The sequence below is a fragment of the Protopterus annectens genome, chromosome 6.part0 (genome assembly GCF_019279795.1).
Source record: "Protopterus annectens isolate FY-2018-M chromosome 6.part0, PAN1.0, whole genome shotgun sequence".
Lineage (NCBI taxonomy): Eukaryota > Metazoa > Chordata > Ceratodontiformes > Protopteridae > Protopterus > Protopterus annectens.
Genome location: NC_056737.1, coordinates 32,308,039 through 32,329,253, shown reverse-complemented (window position 1 = coordinate 32,329,253; position 21,215 = coordinate 32,308,039). Strand labels below are relative to the sequence as shown.

The following is a 21,215-nucleotide window of genomic DNA, read 5'->3' as shown; positions in this document are numbered from 1 at the left end:
AATGTATCTCGAACATATAATTGTTTTTTAACTATAGGCAATAAATAAATATATAAAAAAATGCAAATTTTATTCAAAAAATAATTTCATGCTGATACTATCTGTCTACCCAGAGGGTCACAAATATTTTGATGTACTTTAGTAAGACAGCAGAAAGTGGCCATTTCACGTTCCTACACATTAAATTTCCAATTAATGTCATCTTCTGAGAATCAGCCTAATCTCTAGCCCTTAGTTAATAATTCCTGCTATTTTAATATTGACCAAAAAATTTATATTGATCCATATTACTTTTTCATAAACTGTGGTATTATTTAAATGTTCATAACACATTTTAAGATATTGCTTAAAATGTAACATCACAATTTTATTGCTTTTATCGGCTGGCTTAAATATAATTTCATCATTATCAGCCAAACTTTGTAAAGCCTTCCATTCCAGTTTAGTTAAATTATATACTATTTTATCTTTATTCCTCATACAATCATTAAATGCTGACTCAACTGCAAAATTCAGCATCGAAGAGAATTGCTGTACCCCATCATGTACAAAAGGTGGAATCAACTGTTTTTTATAAGACACCCTGCTGGTATCAAATCAGCAATAAGCATTAAACATTTTGTCTTCATCAATATCAGAAACACGCAAATAAAAATTTTGCTGTGTTTTATTGGACTCACTTAAATATTGATTATCCACAACATTCAAACCCCAGCACAATCTGACTCTTCCAGTACCTAAGCTCCTGAGACCTTATGACCATTGTTGACCATGCTTTTGCATGGGAACATTTCTGGCTGACCACCATGTCCTTCCCTCCAGAATGGGCGAGACTGAGTATGCCTGTCATTTCCACCCTTCTCTGCCTAGCTTTTTCAGTGCCCAAGATGCTAGTTAAACACTGATTGCCTAAGTTGTAGCCAAGTGTTTATCCCTCTAAGACATATGATCCAAGAATAGGTTATTTCCTTTCTTTCTTAAATCTATAAATACCACTAGCAACACTGGCAACTCTAGTCATTCCAAGAGGGTCACAGGTGTGTAGCTACAAACAACAAAAAAATGACACCAACAGTAAAAGACAATGAAAACATGTGTACATATATTATTTTATGGTACTTACGTATTATCCCAACCAGATTTTCGCGGTTGCGAAATTCGTATCATGAAATCAAAACAAGTGCAGGAAACACAGTAAAGTGTTGTTTTAAGTCTTTATTGATAAAAAATAACTTTGGATTATCTTCAGGAAGAAAAAAAAATTGAAAAATTTCTCTTCCTGTTATGGGTGCATTAAAAACACGCAATGAAATTTTCATGGTTGCTCTCTTATTGACGAAAGATTTTTTTTCAGTATGTGGAAGGAATCCTGAGACGGAAAACACAGACACAGGAATCATGCTCTTGGTAAACAATTTTTCTCACAATTTGTAAACATCGTTGAAAATAACCCTTTCAATGAGAGAGTTGTAATAAGTAATGGTTTTTAAAAGGGAGACCGGATTATGTGGACAGCCGATTCTGGGGGGCATTTTTCACAGAAGTTCGCAGTACCGGTTTTGTTTTGTTTAGTTTAGGGATGGTGGCATGTTCTGATAAATACTTATTGTACTTCACACTGATTATTGCTTTCCTTAGTGCTGTAACGTTGTGGAGTGCTCATTCGCTGGTTTGGTCTTTCTGTGTGGTGGTAAATTGTCAGCAATTACAATTCGTAGTGCAATATGCAACTTGCAATAAGTGAGATGCTGGCAGTAAAGTGCGTACATAAAAACAGGACATCTTTCAATTTGTATTGATAACAATGCACCAAACAAACTGCTAAGGAGAACACATTATATTACTTTTTTACAATATTCACAAACTGATTCAATGAGCGGGAAGCAAACGGTTTTCCTGCGAAAATCTGGTTGCGATAATACGTAAGTACCATTTTATATGTGTGTGTGGGTGTGTGTGTGTATATTTATATATATTTATATATATATTTATGTGCATGTATATATATATATATATATATTTATATATATATATTTTATATATATATATATATATATATATATATATATATATATTTATATATATATATAATTTATATATATATATATATATATATAAATATATATATTTTATATATATATATATATATATATATAAATATATATTTATATATATATATAATTTATATATATATATAAATATATATATATATTTTAATATATATATATATTTTTATATATATACTGTGTGGAGACATGCGTGAATGGGTGTACCTTTGTTGAAGGCTGTGCGTCAGGGCTGGCAACTCGGCACGTAAAAATTAACTGCCAATCATTAGCGGACTGGAGTTCCGCCGTGGCGACCCCTAATCGGGAAAAGCCGAAAGACACAACATACATATATATATATATATATATATATATATATATATATATACACACACACACACACACACACACAAACCCGGGATCATACAGTGCAACTGATTCAGGGACTTCATTAAATTTTTTTTTGCTCAAATATTTGCTCTGTCCCTTCCAATTCCTGGAAAAACTGGCGATTTTTATTTTTTTCTTTAAAAGATGGTGGATTGAAATTAATAAATAATGAAGATAATTAGTGCCCTAGACATCTTTTATTTTAGAAAATGTATGTTAATTCACATCCATCCATCCACAACCCATTTTTGCAAATGGGTTTGGGGTGTCATTTCAACAGTGACAAATCACCTGTAGCCAAGGTTTACACCGCCGGGTGGCTAGCACATATCTTTCTCTTACTCCGTCGACTTCTTAAGTTAACAGTATTAATATTTTGCATACCTCTCAACTCGTCCAGATTTTCGCCTCCCATTTTTGCCCCGTTTCTCATACAATTATGGTTTTCTGGCAAATCACTGAGGGCTGAGGTCAGAAAATAATGGCAGACATTTGAGTTTCAGACTTCATATCCACAGCTCTCAACCTCCCATCTCCAAAATGAGGAACACTAGCACTCATAATGTGGAACAAATGGGCAAAATGTGGAACACATACCAATGGCTTACTAACAGCTTTAACTAATAAGGGCATACGATGGTTAAATATACTGGTTTTACTTACAAAAATCTTTTAATGAATTAATATGATTCATTTCTATTTACCAAAGATTTCACTTAAAAAAATCCTAACACTGAATGTGTGACACTCTTTCAATGAGGAACATTCTGGAACTTGAGGAACATGAACTTTTTAAGACCCCAAATGAGGTACGTTCCTTGTAATGAGGTACACTTGAGAGGTATGTCATATCCTTCCGTTAGTCTATCAACTTTATCAATTTGTAAGAGCAGTATTTAAAAAGAGTCCCTATTCTGGGCCTTTGTCTTCCATTATTTGTGGCTTTGTCTAGAGTTGTTGTTATAACAAGTTGAGAAGTATATTCAAAAGTATAGCCTTTTTTTTAATTTGTCCCAATTTTAGAAGTATCGCTATGCATGGAATACGCAAGCGCTTGTGACAGAGGCGCAACTACGAGCCACACACATTCACAAGAGGGGGCCCGGTCACTAGTAGGCTTAACAGTTTTATATTCTCTGTCACGTCCTACACAATACAACACTTTTTTAAGAGGCACAAAAACCTTGAAATCATACGAACTGCGACCTAGTTCCCAAATACACCATCAGCTACTCAAGTCTCTTTTACTTCGCAGGATTCGCCACGCAGACCTTCTACAATGACTGCCTAATTTATACTTGGCTCACGTCTCCCCATAACGATAAAGACATTTGGAACATACCTAGAGGAGTCGAGCGTGTAGGGATACCTAAGGGTCCAGTCGTATTACGGGTAAAAAAAAGAAGTTGCACGTGCATCAACTGCTAGCCCGGAAATGTGGGTGGAGCGATAGAGGCAGCGAAATTTATTTAAAGGGAATCGTAGCAAATTTTGCGGTATCAGTACATTTCTGCAAAAGAAGTATCTGTAGGCGTTGGAAGGTGCAAAAAAGAAAATGACTGAGAGCACGTGAGTAGTTTTTGTTAGTTTCCGTGAATTATAATTTTTCTCGAGATGTGTGTGTGTGTGTGTGTGTGTGAGAGAGAGACTGTGTGTGTGTGTGTGTGTGTGTGTGTGTGTGTGTGTGTGTGTGTGTGTGTGAGAGAGAGAGACTGTGTGTGTGTGTGAGAGAGAGACTGTGTGTGTGTGTGTGTGTGTGTGTGTGTGTGTGTGTGAGAGAGAGACTGTGTGTGTATACATATATATATATATATATATATATATATATATATATATATATGTGTGTGTAATGTATACACACTATTTTAAATGTTATTGTCTCAATGCTCAGACTACTACTAAATAGGGTTACCACCTGTCCCACTTTGTGAGGGACCTCTTTGAGCAGTTGTGTCCTGCAAAAAAACTGTAAAAAAATGGCAAATGTCCAGAGATTTTAGGACAAATTTATTTCCTATATTTTATGTAATAGTTGCATAAAACAGTTATTCTGTATCTGAAACATCTAAATGTTATAAGAAACAGAATAAGCAACTAAAATGCTACAAGAATAAGCTTTTATTTAGGAAAAAATGTGAAGTTCTGTCCTTTTATACTGGCCATCAGTATGTTTCGCACTGCAAAATCTGACCTTTGTACCAAAAATGTCCCACTTTGGACATTTGAAAAGGTGGCAACTCTACTACAAAATGTGGAACACTCCCTCTCCCAATGTGGAAAAACGGACATTTGGAATGGAATAGTTACTAACAATTATTTCCAGGAACGCTTTCTGTTTTTTTTTTATTTTTATTTTTTTTACACTTTTCTTTAACATGCTGCATTAGTAACCACAGTCGTTTGCTCTCAGTACTGATCTTTCATTGTGGATCCGCATGGAACGTGGAATTTTTAGGAACCCATGCTCTCTAGTGTACCACATTATGCGGGACGTTCCTCATTTTAGGGTTTAAAAAGTCTATGTCCCTCAGTGTTCCACAATGAAAGTATCTGTTACACATTCAGTTATGAATGTTTTAACTGAGTCTCATGGAAAATAGTAGAGTCACACTAATTATTCAAAAGAACTTTTTTTTATAATTATAAAGTAACAGGTTTTAACCACCCTTTGACCTTCAAAGTTGAAGTTGTTACTTAGCTGTTGGTAGGTGTTCCACATTTTACCCATTTGTCCCACATTATGAGAGGCAGTTCTTCGCATTTTGGAGGTGAAGGTTGAGAACTATCTAAGACCCAATATGAGGAGCATTCCTTCTAATGCGATATGGTTGAGATGTGTAATCCCACGGCATACTCTTTGCACTGTACTGAGGTACAGTTTTTTTTCTGAGCATCATATCAACATGTTTTTTTTCCAGGTCATATTATGTCTACAGCTGTCTAAATGAATGCCTTTAAGAACAGGCACAATACTGCTATCTAAAAACAATATATTTAATAGTTTTAGGTTGAAAAGCTGAAAATGTTACTTAATTTAAGTGCTTGGGGGCAACTTTTTTGAGATGTGTCCATTTTTAAGTGATATGTGGCCAAGGGAGGTAGCACTAAGAGCTTGTGAGTTCATTATGGAATTTGCTTGCTACACCCCTGGTGTGATCATCTGAGCTATTTTTCATTAGAAGCACAGGTGTTGTTGCTAAGGCATACTCGGCATACCTCTCAGCTCTCTCTGCTTTTGACTCAAATTTTAGCCCTGTTCCTCTTAATCCCTCCTAAAATTTATGACTTTTGGAGGAAAAAGTATGAATTACTCAACAAAAATGACCATAATTAGAGTTAATAGTTTTCAGAAAATTGATATTAATTCACATTATGTTATTTGGTCATTCTCTCAAGTTAATGTTTGTTGTTTGTTTGTCTTTTCGGCTTTTCCCGGTTAGGGGTCGCCAGACCTGAAATGCGGTCCGCTAATAATTGGCAGTAGATTTTTTTTATGGTGCCAAGTTGCCAGCCCGACGCCCAACCTTCAGCGAAGGCACGCCCATTCATGCATGTCTTTCGAATAATAGTACTAATATTTACTGAAAGATGTGGATGTGTTTTATATACTTTATGAATTAATATTAATGTTCTTGGGGAGGGGGAAAAGAAATAACAGTATGGACAGATTAGCAGAGGGGGACAGTGGAAATTGTGTGTTGCCAGTATGGAGTAATTACTGCATTACAATTGAGATGTATGATTGAAACACACAAGTGATATTTATATATAGTTCAGTAGATATTATTTTGAGTTTGTCAAGAGGAGGAATGGGAAAAATGTTAAAAGTCCCATGATGCGAACACTTAAGATTAGTGGATATGAAAAGATCTCAGTGGAGAGTAAAGAGAATGGAAACAATGAAAAGCTATTGTAAACTAGAACAGCAATGACATCCATCAGTTATACGTGGTATCTTGGAATATTAATGATCTACTAGGGCACCATAAAAAAACAGGTGATGTAGGTGCATATATTTAAAGCTAGAACACTGGTAGTGTTTTTACAAGAAACCCATGTAACTAAACAAGAGCATAAACAGTTTATTAAACAGAGTGGAATGGAAGAATATAGTGCACAAAGATTTGAGGGTAAAAGCAGGAGGGGTAATAGCACTGACAAAGAGAGGGGCAAGTATTCAGATAGAGAAAGAGAATAGATAAGGGAGATTTCTTATAGTAACAAGATATTGGTGGAATAGAAGAATCACAGTAGCAGGTTTAAACTTGCTCCCAAAGGCAAAGATTGCTGGCATTAAATCAATATTATGAATGGTAGTAGCTTTTCCACCAATGGATTTTGATTATTGGAAATGACTAGAATTTGGTGTTTAACATGAAGAATGCTTTGTGGAGGGATCCATGGATGCATAGGACAGCAGTGGAAACTAGATGTGTAAAGAAATATTTAAGGATATTTGGTTTAATGGACACTAGATCAGTAAATAATGACCTGAAATTATTCATATTTTACTTTCACCATTATGGAAGCTGGGAATAGAGTTTATATGTCTGTAGAACATGCGCCTCACAGTTAGACGTTGTCCTGTTCGATTCTCAGCTAGAGCGTCTTCTGTGTGGAGACATGCGTGAATGGGCATACCTTCATTGAAGGTTGTGCGTCAGGGCTGGCAACTCTGCAGGTAAAAATCTACTGCCAATCATTAGTGGACCGGAGTTCCGCTGTGGCGACCCCTAACCGGGAAAAGCCGAAAGACACAACAACAAGTCTGTAGAATATGTAGTGGAGGTTAGCATGCATGGTAGCCATCCAATAACCATATCAGACCATGCACCAATAGTAGTAGGTGTAAATAATGGGAAGGACATTGGGGGTTTTGAGGCACTGGTGTTCTTTTCACATATGTTAATCAAACACACATCTGAGGACACAGTAACTAACACTAAAATTGGTGAGGAGAACTTGGTGAGTAGGTGGGAGGTATTAAAGACTAAGTTTCAGCTGGGGGAGACAGCTGAGGAAGGAAAATATATGGTTTGTTAGCAATAAAAGATTAGAAACTAAAGAGCTACAAAAGAGACCTGATAGCAATTTGAAGCATATTCAAGTGCTTATAGAGCTAGAGGGTATATAAAAGGCCACCTGAGTGATTTAGCTAAGGCAAGAGAATAGCACAAATATACTTAGAAAGTAATTTTGAAGTGTGAAAAATATAAAACTCTTGCCCCAGTGATTAAGACAAGAAATGAGTAGAAGGACATATACTTGAATTAAGGGATCCAGGAACAGGGTAGCTTAAAAAATCCCCAAAATACAGTAGCAGTATTGCAAGAACTGTATAAGAAGGAAGGAAGGTTTTAGGATATAGATAAGGAAGCAAAACATTTTTTTTCTGGAGGAGAACAACTTGATACAAATAACTCATGAAGCAAATAGGCTTGTTGTGATAATATCAAAGGAGGATATAAGATGAAAAGTGCAACAACAAATGACAGGGAACTCCAGGGATGGATGGAATCTTAAAGGAAACTCCACCTTAGAAGTCAAAAAAAATTTTTTTGCATTATACCTTTGTTTTCTGAGCTGTTTTAATGCATCAAAATCACTCCTAGTGCTTCTTTGACAGGTTTAATGTGTTTCCTACAAAATGGCAGATGATGGGACCTGCCTTGGTAGTGTGATCTTATTTTCTTGCTTTCACTCCTTCTTTCCAGAACGTATTGCAAGTCCTCTTTATAGGAGCCATGTTAGACATAAGGAAGTGCTGTTTTCTCATGTCATTAAAATAGGGTGGAAGGACTGTGAAGCACTGTCATCTACCACACATTCTGTTACGGAGCTACTTCTGTTTCTCTGAGTCTTATTTGTGTGTCTGTCAGAGCTTGTTTTATGCTGTAAACAGCTGCTAGCTACTTCCAGTGAAAGAAAGTAGGTAAATAGCAGGCGTTTGTAAAGGGATTCTTTTGTAGTTCTAAAAGAATTGACAGATCTCCCCCCCCATAGTGTCATGCCGAGGTGTGAAAACTCACTGCAGTAAATGATACTTGCTCTATCATCTACAAGTGAAAAGTAGTACTTGAAAGGACTCCAAAGTAAGTTTGTCTGCTACTTCCCAATACCTTCAGTAGGAAGTTTTGTTTCTCTCTCTCTCATGAATGATGCAGAATTAAAATGTGCTTTATTAGTTCCTTAATTATTTATGTCATGCTCATCCCCATTTCCAATTTCATATTTATTTATACTTTGGTAACCAGGAACGTGAACTGGTCCCAGGATTCTTTTCAGCCATGACTCTGGCTACATTGGCAAAGATAACAACATGTAATAAATGCACTTAGCAATACAGAGAAAAAAAAATACTGACATAACAACATAAAGACTGCAGTGCAACACATAGCCAGTGTGTGACAATGAATAAGTAAAGCATTAAACAATATTTACTAGAATGCATATATTAATAATGCTTAACTCTACTAAGTTAACTTTATTATAAACAAGGAATTGTATGCACCCATGTTTCATAACTCACAATGCTGTAAGATATTACTGCTTTTTAAATGACTAGGAATCAGCAAGTGAATATTTTATGCCTTCACAAAAGAACGGGGGGGGGGGTGGTAATGATGTTTGCATCACTTTTGTTGTCCTAAGGTAGTATGAAAACATACTAAACCTACAAATTTGGAATGGAGCAACCAATGCAGCTGAGCCTAATAAACTAGCAGGGTGAATTAGTAGGGATTTGGGACATGTACAAAGTAGGAGAAAGGAGATTGATTAGGATGATGCCAATTAAATAATACACACATGGATGCACAAGCGCCGTCTGTATGTGTATATGTTTGTGTGCTTCTGTATATGTGTGTATGTATGCACATACACACACACAATCAGACATGCATTTAAACACATTTAAGTACTTCTGGTGTTCTTTTATTAATGTTTTTAATGCAAGGGCACATAGTAAAGGTATGTTAAAGTAAATTCAACTGTGTGTTATGGTTGCCATCAATGGTCACATTTCATTTGTGGACTAGAAAATGCTCATGCCCTCTACCACTGTAAAGTCTGACTCAAAGTCAGTGGGAATCTCTTACCGTGGATCTGTGTGTACCAGGTGTGCATCTCCCTATGGAAGGATATCTCAAAAAAAGCATAAAAGTCATTTTTATGAACAGTATCAGTGCATCTAGTTGATAGGGTTACCACCTGTCTCTTTCTGCAGTTCTGTCCTTTGGGGGGGGGGGGCTTGAAAATGGTACATGTATTGATAATTTACAAGAAAAAATATTTTCTGACTTTTCTCTGAATGTCACAGAAATGTTTGATCCTACATTTAATTTAACATATAAACCATTACAAATAATCAACATTTAAAGCTTAGCATTTCAGTACTGTGATGCTTCTTATGTAAATTTGTCAGAAGAAGTGACAACTGGGGTCTACATTAAATCAGCAAAAACCCACTTCAACGAGTGTCATTTTGGGCCGATAGCCTAGTACCTACCTATGAACCTAAGTTCAGCTTAAAACAATAGGTAAGTGGGCATGCCCTTCCTTTGATTTCAATGCAAGGAAATGAAAGTTTTAAAAAGTACAAGCAGGTTTTGGGTACTTACACAATACTGGAAACATATTGTAGGGAGCAAAGAAACCTAAGGATTGAGTTAAACTGCAGGAGAGGGTGGAATTTTCCTTTAATTGAGGTGTAGAAGAAAGGAGGAACAAAAATAATTGATTTAGGATATCATTTGTTCCGTGCTATATTTTTAATACCCCAGTCATGGAAAAAAAGCTGTGAAAGCAGTTATACATAAAGAGGGTAAAGTTCCATCAGACCCTAGAACATTTCAGATGTTGTCTATCATTATAACAAAGTCTCATGATGATACTAACGACAAGGCTGGCTCAAATTCTCTTGAGAATCCTACATCTGGATCAGTTTGGGTTATTAGTGGTCAGCAAAGATTTTGATGGTGTTAATAAGACATTACTTGTATAAAAAACATCTGAAATGCAGAAGCATCCATTACTGTTGATAAGATTAAATGCCAAAAAACATTTGACAGAGTAGTCTGGGGCTTTGTAGTTTAGTAGTACTTAATAAAGATTAATTACTTCAGAGTACACCAAAAATGGATTGACAATGAGAATTTATAACTCAGCAGTATATTACAACAAGGTAACGGGTTCTCTCTCTAGTGTAATATTATTGACTAGGGGAACAAGACAATGGTGTCTACTTCCCTGGTTTTCTTCTCATTGTACTTATAGCGCCTAGCTGATAAAATTATAGATTCTCCCATACAAAAATATGATTGGGAAAAAATCGTATTATTTGCAGATGATATAATCTTGTATGTAACTGATCATTTGAAGGATTTATCAGTATTATTTAAAATTCTTGGCTGATATCAGTTGATAACAGGATTTAAAATAAATGTATTGTTATTTATTTTTATATTTATGTAATATAAAATAAAAATAAGCAAATAATAAAATAAAATAAATGAACATAAAACTAAGACAATATTGTTACACTATTACGCTTCACATAATTTGCTACAAAAGTACCCTTTCTTTTGTGGGCACAAAAAGATGAGATATTTGCAGATTTGAATAAAACAGTTGATCAGTGTGCCAGAGAAATGTAGGAAGACTAATAAAAATATAACAGACAAGACAACTAAATGAAAATGTTGCTCATGGAACGTGATAATAAAACACATGCTGTAAAATGTTTCTGGTACCGTTATTATTATATACTGTGCAGGCCAATCTTTATCAACCAGAAAGTAAGATGGTCGAAATTATTAATGAAATACAGAGCTTTTTTCTGGAAAGGTAAAAAACTGAGACTGAAGTGGGAGAAACTGAGCTTCCCAATAGAACTGGGTGATCTTGGAATAACATGTCTTAAAAGTTGCCATATGGCTATGCAAGTATGATTAATACATTCTTTGCAACATGAAAATCTATAACCCCAAATGGAAACAACTGATTCTTGCACAGCATGTAACACAAAAATAATAATAATATAGAAGTCTGGTTCTCAAATAGAGACAAGGGAAAGAGGCAACTGTGCTGAGGAATATGTAGCTACTACACTACTGGGAACTTTGAAATCGCTAAGGTACATGATTGGGTAGAAGAACTACCGCCCATAGGTTATGCATGTATGACAAAGAGCATCAATAGATATAGAGTAACAGCAATAACTAAGTGGAGGGCAGTTAGAATTTAGGTATTGGGAGCAGCTGAGACAGAATGCCAGTGTGTTAAGTTGAGAGGAGGATTAAAGAAATGGTTCAAAACAGTAGTGATAAAGCAAATAACTGAGGCTTGATCAGATAAAGCAACAAATAAAAATCATTTGTCTAGGGTTCATAGGTTGGTACTAGGCTATCGGCCCTAGGGTCTATACAAGCCTAGCCATAACAATTCCCTGGCTATTTCTTCCATTATTTACTTCCCTGGACTCCTGGCTAGCAGGGCAACTGATGTGATCCCTGGGGTAAATTTTCTTTCTCCCATCCAATCGTCAAGGTTCCTTTTGAAGCGGGCAAGGAGGCACTCTGCTTGACATGTATGGGTAGTCTATTCCAGAGTCTGGGGAGTCTCTGGGTCAGGAACCTGTTCCTCCAGCATGTTTTGTTTATTGTGATGACAAGGTTTAGATCCCTGGAGTGTGTGGCTCTAAGGAATTGGGATTTCTTTAAGTATAGCTTGTCCAACAGCTCTGGGTTTGACATGGCCTTGTATGTTAAGCAGAGATCGCCTCTGAGTAGACGATATGCGACAGAGTATAGCTGGAGTTTTTTAAGGCGTTCTACATAGGGCATCTGCTTTAGGCCTGTGATTCTTTTTAGTGAGGTATTTCTGCGGCCTTTCCAGTTGTTGCAGATGTCTTGATAGGGGTCTTATGACCAGTTCCTTCCAGGAACAGCTGGAACTTGGTCAGACAGCTCCCAAGACTACCAAAAGAAAATCTTCGGCTCCAGCTTCGGAGCCATCTAAAAAGTCCAAAGTGACAGAGCCAAGGAGTTCTGGCTCCGATTCTGCTTCCACTGTCTTGGTGCCGTCGGTCTCTTCAGTGCCGAGGCAACCTTCGGTACCAAGACAATTACCAGGTATTGACCCTGTTTCACCTACTTTGAGGTATCCTATATTAGAGAGGAGGAGATCTCCTTCTGTCTCTACCCGCTCCTCCAGGACACTTTCAGATGAGGATATCGAGCGTGTGGTGAAGAGGTTGCTCTCTGACCTGGCTCTGGCAAGAAAATTGTCCGCTCCGGATCCAAAGGCTTTGGAGCTACCCCATTTACAATCCACTGCTACTCCTCTGACTGGTTCGCTGTCGGAGCCAAACACTTCGGGTTTTTCAATGTTGGATCCTTCGGTTCTGAGAATTCTCCCCACTTCCTCGGAACTGATAACTCTATCCTCAGTGGCTCAGTTTGGAGCCGAGGGATCTGGGAGCTGGAGCTCTTGAGTCGACTCCGAGGGGGATAGTCACCCTGGGTTTTCTTTGGAACTAACCCTCCCTCTCGGTGCCTTGGCTCGACTCAGCTCGGTTCCCATGTCTGCTTCGGAGCCAGTCCCTCCTGCTTGGAGCCGACCTTCCATCTCCTCCGAGGTAGTCTTCGGAGCGGGGAGGAAAGGCCTTCGAAGCAATAGAGAAAGCTTTGTCCAGTGCAAAAGCCCTGCCTTTGGACCTGATGTCCCACCAGCGGCCGGCAGCAACCTCTTCTCCCCTGCCACCCCCTCAGCGTAGGGAACCAGAGGCTCAAGCAGATCCCATTGGAGGTATCCTCTCTTCCGAGACCTCCCCAGATTATCACACTGGAGAGCTCCTTCGGAAGAGACATTGTAAGAGGAAGCATGTTGACTCACCTGAGTCTGTCATGTCTGACACTGATTTGGAGGAGTCAGAAGGGTCCCCTAGATCTACCTCTGAGGATGTCTCCTTTTCTGACATCCTTGAAATCCTTAGACAGAGGGGTGATTGGAAGACCTCAGACCCTTCTGAGGATAAATCAGTGTATCTTGAGGCCATTGGTTTCTTGACCTTCCACCTCCTGGGTGACACCGCCTTATGACCAGCTCTTGGGGGTTATATCCCAGAAAGCCTAGACCTCCCCGAACACAGTGGAGCCCATCCCGAGGAGGCCAAACAAATTTATGACTGCACCAAAAGATAAGTCCTTTCTTTCCAAGGGAGCTCCTGTTGATGCTATGGTGGTAGCAGCAGCCACGAAGAAGGAGTTGTCCGAAACATCTTCTAATATCCATCCTCCTAATAAGGAGTCCAGGACGATGGATAGGTATGGAAAGCATACCTTCTCTTCAGCAGCATTTACCTTAAGATCGTTGAATTACCTGTCCCATTTTACTCACCTTCAAAGGGATCTCCTGAAGGAGTTGGGAGGTATCCTTCAGGGTTCAGTAGCTTAGGGATCCACGGATAAGGTTTCTGTGCAGCTGTCCACCCTTACATCCATAGCTAACTCCTCCATGAGGCTGATTTCCTATGCAGTGGACAGAGCCAGCAGGGCAGCCACAGCAGGAATCTCTTAGGAGGCATTCCTGGATGCGTCTCTGTAACTTCACAGAATCCTTTAGGTCTTCCTTCACCAACGTCCCTTTTGATGGTTCAACTCTTTTTGGACCTCAGGTGAAAGAGACCTTGACCAAGTGCAAGCAGGAAGGGAAAACCTTATCTGCCATCGGAGTCCTTTTCTCCCTTCCTTCTAGACCCTATCCCAAGGGTCACACAGGAGGGAAAATGTGGTTCCGTAAATCCCAAAAAGGTTTCCCTCAAGCACAAGGTCAACCATCCCTAGGGACAGAGGGGGAGGATACACGCAAGATGCCATCCTCATGGCAGAGGAGGTCTGCAACACCAGGGAGATAGAGAAACCTTCTCTGATCATCCCTTCCATTGCCCCTGAGGGGTTGCCTGACTGTCCATTTCTGGAGACAGTCGGGGGGTCGTCTTTCACTGTACCCAAGCGCCTGGCTAAACATCTTACAAGATTGTTGGGTACAAACCATAATTTCCAGAGGTTACCTGATTTCCTTTGTTTCCGATCCCAAGGTAAACCGGTCTCTACCAGATGTGCCACCCATTCAACTAGACCGTGCAACATCAGAGGTCATCTCGTTGCTGCGAAAAAGAGTCATCCAAGAAGTCCCCACAGCGGAAATAGGATCCGGAACTTACTGTCGATTCTTTTTAGTTCCAAAAAAGACAGGGGACTGGAGATCAATCCTAGATGTCAGCAAACTCAACAAGTCTGTAAAGAAATCGAAGTTCCGAATGATCACTCTGCAGTCGATATTTACCTTTATCGGGAAAGACAATTGGATGTGCTCAATAGATCTTCAAGACGCATACTACCACATCAAAATGGACAAGCGCTCCAGAAGACACTTACCCTTTCGGCCGGGAGTCAGTCATTTGCAGTTTTGAACACTGCTCTTTGGCCTCACTATAGCAACTCACCTGAGACGTCAAGTATTCCAGGTGTTTCCGTACCTGGATGACTGGCTTCTCACTGCTACCACCAAGCACCAACTGATCAGAACCAGGGACAAGACTCTATCCTTGTGCGCCAGATTAAGCATTACAATAAACCTAAAAAAATCAGCCTTGTCTCCATTGCAGCACATTGTATTCTTAGGCTCAGAAATGGACTCAACCACCATGACAGCAAAACTGACACCAGAAAAAATAGAATCACTCCGCGACCAAGTCAGATATTTGCTAGACAGAAACAAAGTACAGGCCAGGGTAGTCCTTCAGGTTCTAGGAACTATGGCTTCCTCCATTCTCTTGGTTCCCCTAGCCCATCTACACATGATAGTTCTTCAGTGGCTACTATTTGCCCAATGGTCAATGCAGGATCTTCCCCTGTCTCATCAAATTCTCATCACAAACGCCTGCAAGAATGATCTGACATGGTGTTTGCATACAGATCAACTTCATTTAGGTCGCCCACTTGTTCCCCCCCAAGAAAATGCAGTTTTGACCATGGATGTCTCCCAGATTTGGGGGGGGGGCATTATCTGGGAATGACAGTCCAAGGTACTTGGCAGCACCATGAGAACCACTTGCACATAAATGTTCTGGAGATGAGAGCGGTGCTGTATGCATTGCAAGCACTTCACAGTTCTCTTCCCACTGGGACAATTGCGATTCAATCTGACAACATGTCTGTGGTGTGGTACATAAACAAGCAAGGAAAACCAAATCATACCCACGTTGTTGAGAGGCTTTAAGAGTATGGAAATGGACGATGGACACTCAATGCTTTCTGGTAGCAGTGCACAACCCGGGGAAGTCCAATGTGATAGCAGACAAACTCAGTCGAGCAACTTTCATGCCTCACGAGTGGTCCTTGAATTCAGATGTTGCGAAAGAGATCTTTCACTAATGGGGCCAGCCTTGCTGTGACCTATTCGCCACTTACCTGAACACCAAATGCAGCAGCCACTTTGCCCTAATTCCCCATCCGGGGATGTCACCCAGGGATGCTCTGGTCCACAATTGCCTCCGAGACTCCTTTTTACCTTCCCACCTTTTCCTCTCATTCTAAAAGTGATTCAGAAACCAAAACAGTTGAAGAGTTCCCTGAGCCTCATTGCTCCTTACTGGCCTCATCAAGTCTGGTTTCCCTTCCTGTGGTCAAGGAGAGGCAGGCTAGCAAGTACGGTAGGTGCACAGGCCAGACAAACTTCAGTATACTTGAACAAAAAAGCCAGCACCTTGGAAGCATGAAGCATGTAGGTTTATTAGAACCAGACCAGTTTCAGCATAAAGCTTTCATCAGTGAAAGCTTTATGCTGAAACCGGTCTGGTTCTAATAAACCTACATGCTTCATGCTTCCAAGGTGCTGGCATTTTTGTTCATATTCCCTTCCTGTGGCCCTATCTCTTGGAGGAACCATGGATTCTGGAACCATCTCCAGACCTCCTGATTCATCAATGGAGGCAGTTCCATCCTACCATCCAGACCCTGAAACTGACAGCATGGCTGCTCCAGTTCCACAAATAGCCAGGTGTGTTTCCCTTTCACCCACAGTCAAACAAATTCTGATTTCTTCCCACAAGCCTTCCACTAGGAAATTATATTCCAGCAAATGGAAAAGGTTCTCTATTTGGGCAGTAAACCAAGGCTTAGATCCCTATACAACTCCTATAGAGTCTATTTTGTCCTTTCTTGCATCCATCTTTCATGAAGGAGCTGCGGCTGCTACGGTTAGAGTTCAGTTAGCTGCCATCTCAGGTTACCATTTCGGCTACATGGGAAATCCAATCATGTTCCACTCTTTGTGCAAAATTTTTTTGAAAGGAGTCCTTCTTCTCAAACTTTCTATCAGACAACCACCAGAACCATGGAACCTAAATCTAGTTCTTACATCTTTAATTTCTTCCCCCTTTGAACCCTCTTCTTTATCGGATCTGAAATTATTATCTTGGAAAACACTGTTTTTAGTAGCTATATCTTCTGCTTGGAGAGCCTCAGAATTGCAAGCTCTTACTATTCGAGCTCCTTACATTGTTTTCCACAAGGATAGAGTCTCACTTAGAACTAATCCTTCCTTTCTCCCCAAGGTATGTTCAGAGCATAATCTTAACACCACTATTGAGCAACCAGTGTTCTTTCCAAATCATTTTAATAAATCAGAATGCAGACTGCACCAGTTAGACATCCATAGAATTCTCAGGTTTTTACCTACACAGGACTAAAGAATTTAGAAAATCAGAACAATTATTTGTTTCCTTTTCAGACAAAAATAAAGGCTTGCCCGTTTCTAAGGCTACCCTCTCAAAATGGTGTTCAGATTGCATTTCTTTTGCTTATAAGACTGCTGGCAAACAGTTACCTAACAAAGTAATAGGCCATTCAACAAGAGCAGTATCAACTTCATGTGCCTTTAGCTCTAGGCTCCCAATTGATACCATTTGTGAAGCAGCTACTTGGGCAAGACCTCATACCTTTGTCACTCATTACAAATTAGATTTGGCCTCCTGGGACAGGTCATCCTTTGGGTCCACTCTGCTGAAGAGTCTCTTCGCTTGAGCCACCCGGGATAAAGGTGCTAGGGCCGCTGTCCCATCCATCAAGAATTGTGACGAGATAGGACTACATAACATAAAGAAGTTATGTACTTACTGTAACATTCCATGTTTGTAGTCCATCTCACCTGCATTCTTGCATCCCACCCTCCGGCCCCCTTCCTATTTCCTGGAGGAACTGGTGGACTATACTTATGCTGGTTGTAGTTGTCTGTCCACCTGGCATGGATAGTATTATATGGCGTTCTCTCTGTATGTACACAGTTATTGATAGTTTCCTAACTATTGGGTACCTATTACTTTCTTGCAAACAAGATCTGGGGAATTGCTGTGAGACACAATGGGATAGGGGTTAGCCTCGAGCCAGTAAAAGCTCTCTAACTTTAGTATGGGCCGAGTCGGCTCCGAACCCATCCAGCAAGAATGTAGGCGAGATGGACTACAAACATGGAACGTTATGGTAAGTACATAACTTCTATTTTAGTTTACTTATCTAAAGATTGTATGCCATATCTTTGTAATAAGTCTGACATTGCATAAAGTACAGCTTTGATTTCATTAACCTAAATTCTTCTGTTCTGCCATCCAAAGAAAGGGATATTTAAGACAGTGTTGAGGTTTGCAAATTAGGTTATACTTATCTAGCAATAATGGTTGCTGCTGTACCAAAATAGGAGCATTATTTTTTTGTACCTATTCATGTGAATGGCTTTTGAGAGTCCTGTCATAGTTAGATATTAAACCTTTTCTTGGAGTGATAGTCACTTAGTAACAAGGTAGTGAGTATAAATGGATGCATGTAAAAGACAGTTGCTCTCTCTCAAGTTTTAAAAAGGATAACTGGTTCAAAGAGAAGTTTAGCGGATGTGCGATGCAGATAGTTGTCCTTTCTCTTTAGTGTGAATTAAGTTACTCAACCACCATACTATACAACAATCCTAACAAACTCACCACACAACTTCTGCTTTTTATACAATCTCAGTTGATTTAATTACAAATACTATTTAAACCAAGTACTTTTACTCTGGACAACATACCTCCAGAATAGCTTTGTCTTGCAGCTCAGACCATTGTTTTCCCCAATGGTATTCTAATAAATTGCTTTATAAAGAGCAATGAATGCCAGCTGTAGGGAAATAATCCTGTATTATACCCATACATAAAAGAGGACAGGGTAAGAATATCTCTGTTTATAGACCATTTGCAATTATATCACTATCTGCAAAAATCATTGAAGAATATATTAATAAGCAACTCTCAGGCTACTTCATCATATATAATTTTCTTTGTCCAATCCAACATGGTTTTCAGCCTGACTGTTGTACGGTCTCACCATTCCTGGCTTTCCTGTGAATTCACATCTACACCAAAAATGCTATTACTGCCTCAGTTTCTTGAATCTCTCTGGCATTTGACACAGTATCCTATAAACTTATACTAGAGAGGGATTTTCTGACTTCGGCATCAACAGTTTGACTCTGTATTTGGTTTTGTAGTTATCATTCCTGTTGTAGATAGTCAAAGAGGAAAAAGCGGAGTGTGGGTTCTCTACTTGGGAGAGTGTCGCCTGCTCCTGTGGGGGTAGTTATAACTAGAGAAATGAAAAACGCTCTGATGGGAATCCTAGGAGGACTTCCCTTTTTGTTGGTAAATCCTAGGATGAGGAATTTCCAGGACCTGTCCTTTAACAATGAATCCTAAGAAGGACTCTTCTTGATTCAGCATGTCTTTTTTGGAGTCTAGCCAATGGTATTGATCATGGACCTGTTTTCTCGGGACGTGAGAATTCCTTCTGGAGCCAGTGGTGGAATTTGTAGCTTGGTGGAGTCCTTTAAAGGGGCTGTTGGAAGCCTAAGAGGAGCCCTTACAAATGCTGTTGGAGGGCCTCGTGGTCCAAGGGGTCGAGGGGGGGGGGGCAGCAGTCCTTATAAGAGCTGTTGAGTTTTCTTTTTTCATGGTGGCCTCAGGGGCAAGTGGGGACTGTCCTGGGTATGCTTGCCCTGTTTTGCAGGTTCAAAACCGCTGTATCATACCTCCAACATTTGCTATATACCTGAAGATAAATTCTTTGGAGTCTACTTGGGGTGTAAAAATACCTATATAAACACTTCTAAGCAAAGATCCTAAATTTCCTAGGCTTTGATGCATATTTGGGAGTCATATATCTATCCCCCCATTGTTTCTTTATGAATTGATTTTCAAGTCACTTTTCCCAATCCTTTCTAACATCATCTGATTAATTCTTATAGTTATCATGCAATATTTTATATGCTGTTCTAACTATCCCTTTTTAACAGCAGCTTCTGTTCTAGATTCTACTGAAAACTCTACCATTGCTGGTCTTTCACTTAGGATCCCCCTATTTCTTTCTCTTTTCCTATACTCTGCCTTCCCTGTCAATGATTGATAGCAGTCCCTAGCTTGCAATCCAAATAAATTCTGTAGAACTGTATTCTTGCTGAACTAAGGTGTGAATGTAGACTAAATCAGTTCCATTAAGAACTTAGGATACACTTCATCTCCTTGTGGATATGCAGTTGTAGTGCCTGAACACTGCAGTGTAATCTCCCTTCTTTCTGTATTCTCATCTTCCTCTTCACTTAACTGTAAATTTCCTACCCTGTTCAATCTTTACTACAATAAAGTTTATCAAGAATTTATGTACTGCTGTTGCATAATAAAATTTTTGTTGCACTGTTTTAATTTTGTTATACAATTATTATTGTACCTTGGAGCTTTTCTCATCAGATCTTGGCTGAAAAGGGGATATTATCCCAGTTGGGCTAACCATGTTGACAAACAAAAATAACTAAGTTCTAAGGTCCTTAAAGATCTCAACAGTTTTTAAGTGGGAAGGACATCCCCATTTTTGAGCCCAAGAACTTGGAAGGCATCTTCAGTGCAAGAGAACTATCTAGAATACCAGTACCCAACCAGAATGGGATCTAAGAGGGTGGAGTGTTAATTTTAAAATACAAGCTTGAATCAAGCTGTGGATAAAAGGCAGGCTTCAGAATCTTAAATGTCACTGTTAGAAGGAAAAGGTAACCACATTTCATTATTAGTATCAGTTTAACACTGGAGAAGTTTGTATTTTGATACTTTTTTTTTGGGGGGGGGGATAAGTGCTGAATAAATCTACTGGTCATGTTAGAAAGGACCTAGAGGCCCTGAACATTTTTATTAGAGGCATTAATTTTCAGAGTGAGCCTGTATCAAATGGACATAAAAATAGAAACGATTTGATTGTACAACAATTTAATATTTCCATTTGTATAAGGAATAACGGTGCTTACGTATTATTGCAACCACATTTGGAGCAGGAGAAGCAACTCATTTCCAAGGGCTTCTCCTGCCCAGTTATGATGTCCAACTTACTTGGGAAGTGTGTGTGTGTGTGTGTGTGTGTGTGTGTGTGTGTGTGTGTGTGTGTGTGTGTGTGTGTGTTGACAAGTGTGCAGAGGTGGTACGGATAATGGGTGAGAAATCGGAGAAGAATTTCGGAAGTATATTATCGGAACCACTTTCAAAGCAGGAGAAACGTCTCATTTCCAGGCCATTCTCCTGCCAAACAATGTTGTGAAATGTACTTCAGAAGTGTGTCTTGACAACTGCATTTCTGAACTTTGGAAAACCGAGATTGACGTAATAATAAACTGCACAAGCAAATTAATTGAAGATCGAGAAGGGTACAA

At 39.2% G+C, this 21,215-nt stretch overlaps 1 protein-coding gene across 1 annotated transcript in view; it reads left to right on the top strand.

Annotated features, from left to right (window-relative positions):
• The first annotated feature begins 3,440 nt into the window (after nt 1-3,440).
• Nucleotides 3,441-21,215, top strand: part of LOC122803758 (lanosterol synthase-like) — a 792,945-nt gene continuing 775,170 nt past the window's right edge. The window contains exon 1 of the mRNA XM_044073448.1: nt 3,441-4,007. Coding sequence (XP_043929383.1) covers nt 3,994-4,007 — 14 coding nt within the window. The 5' untranslated portion in view covers nt 3,441-3,993. The remainder of the gene's footprint in view (nt 4,008-21,215) is intronic.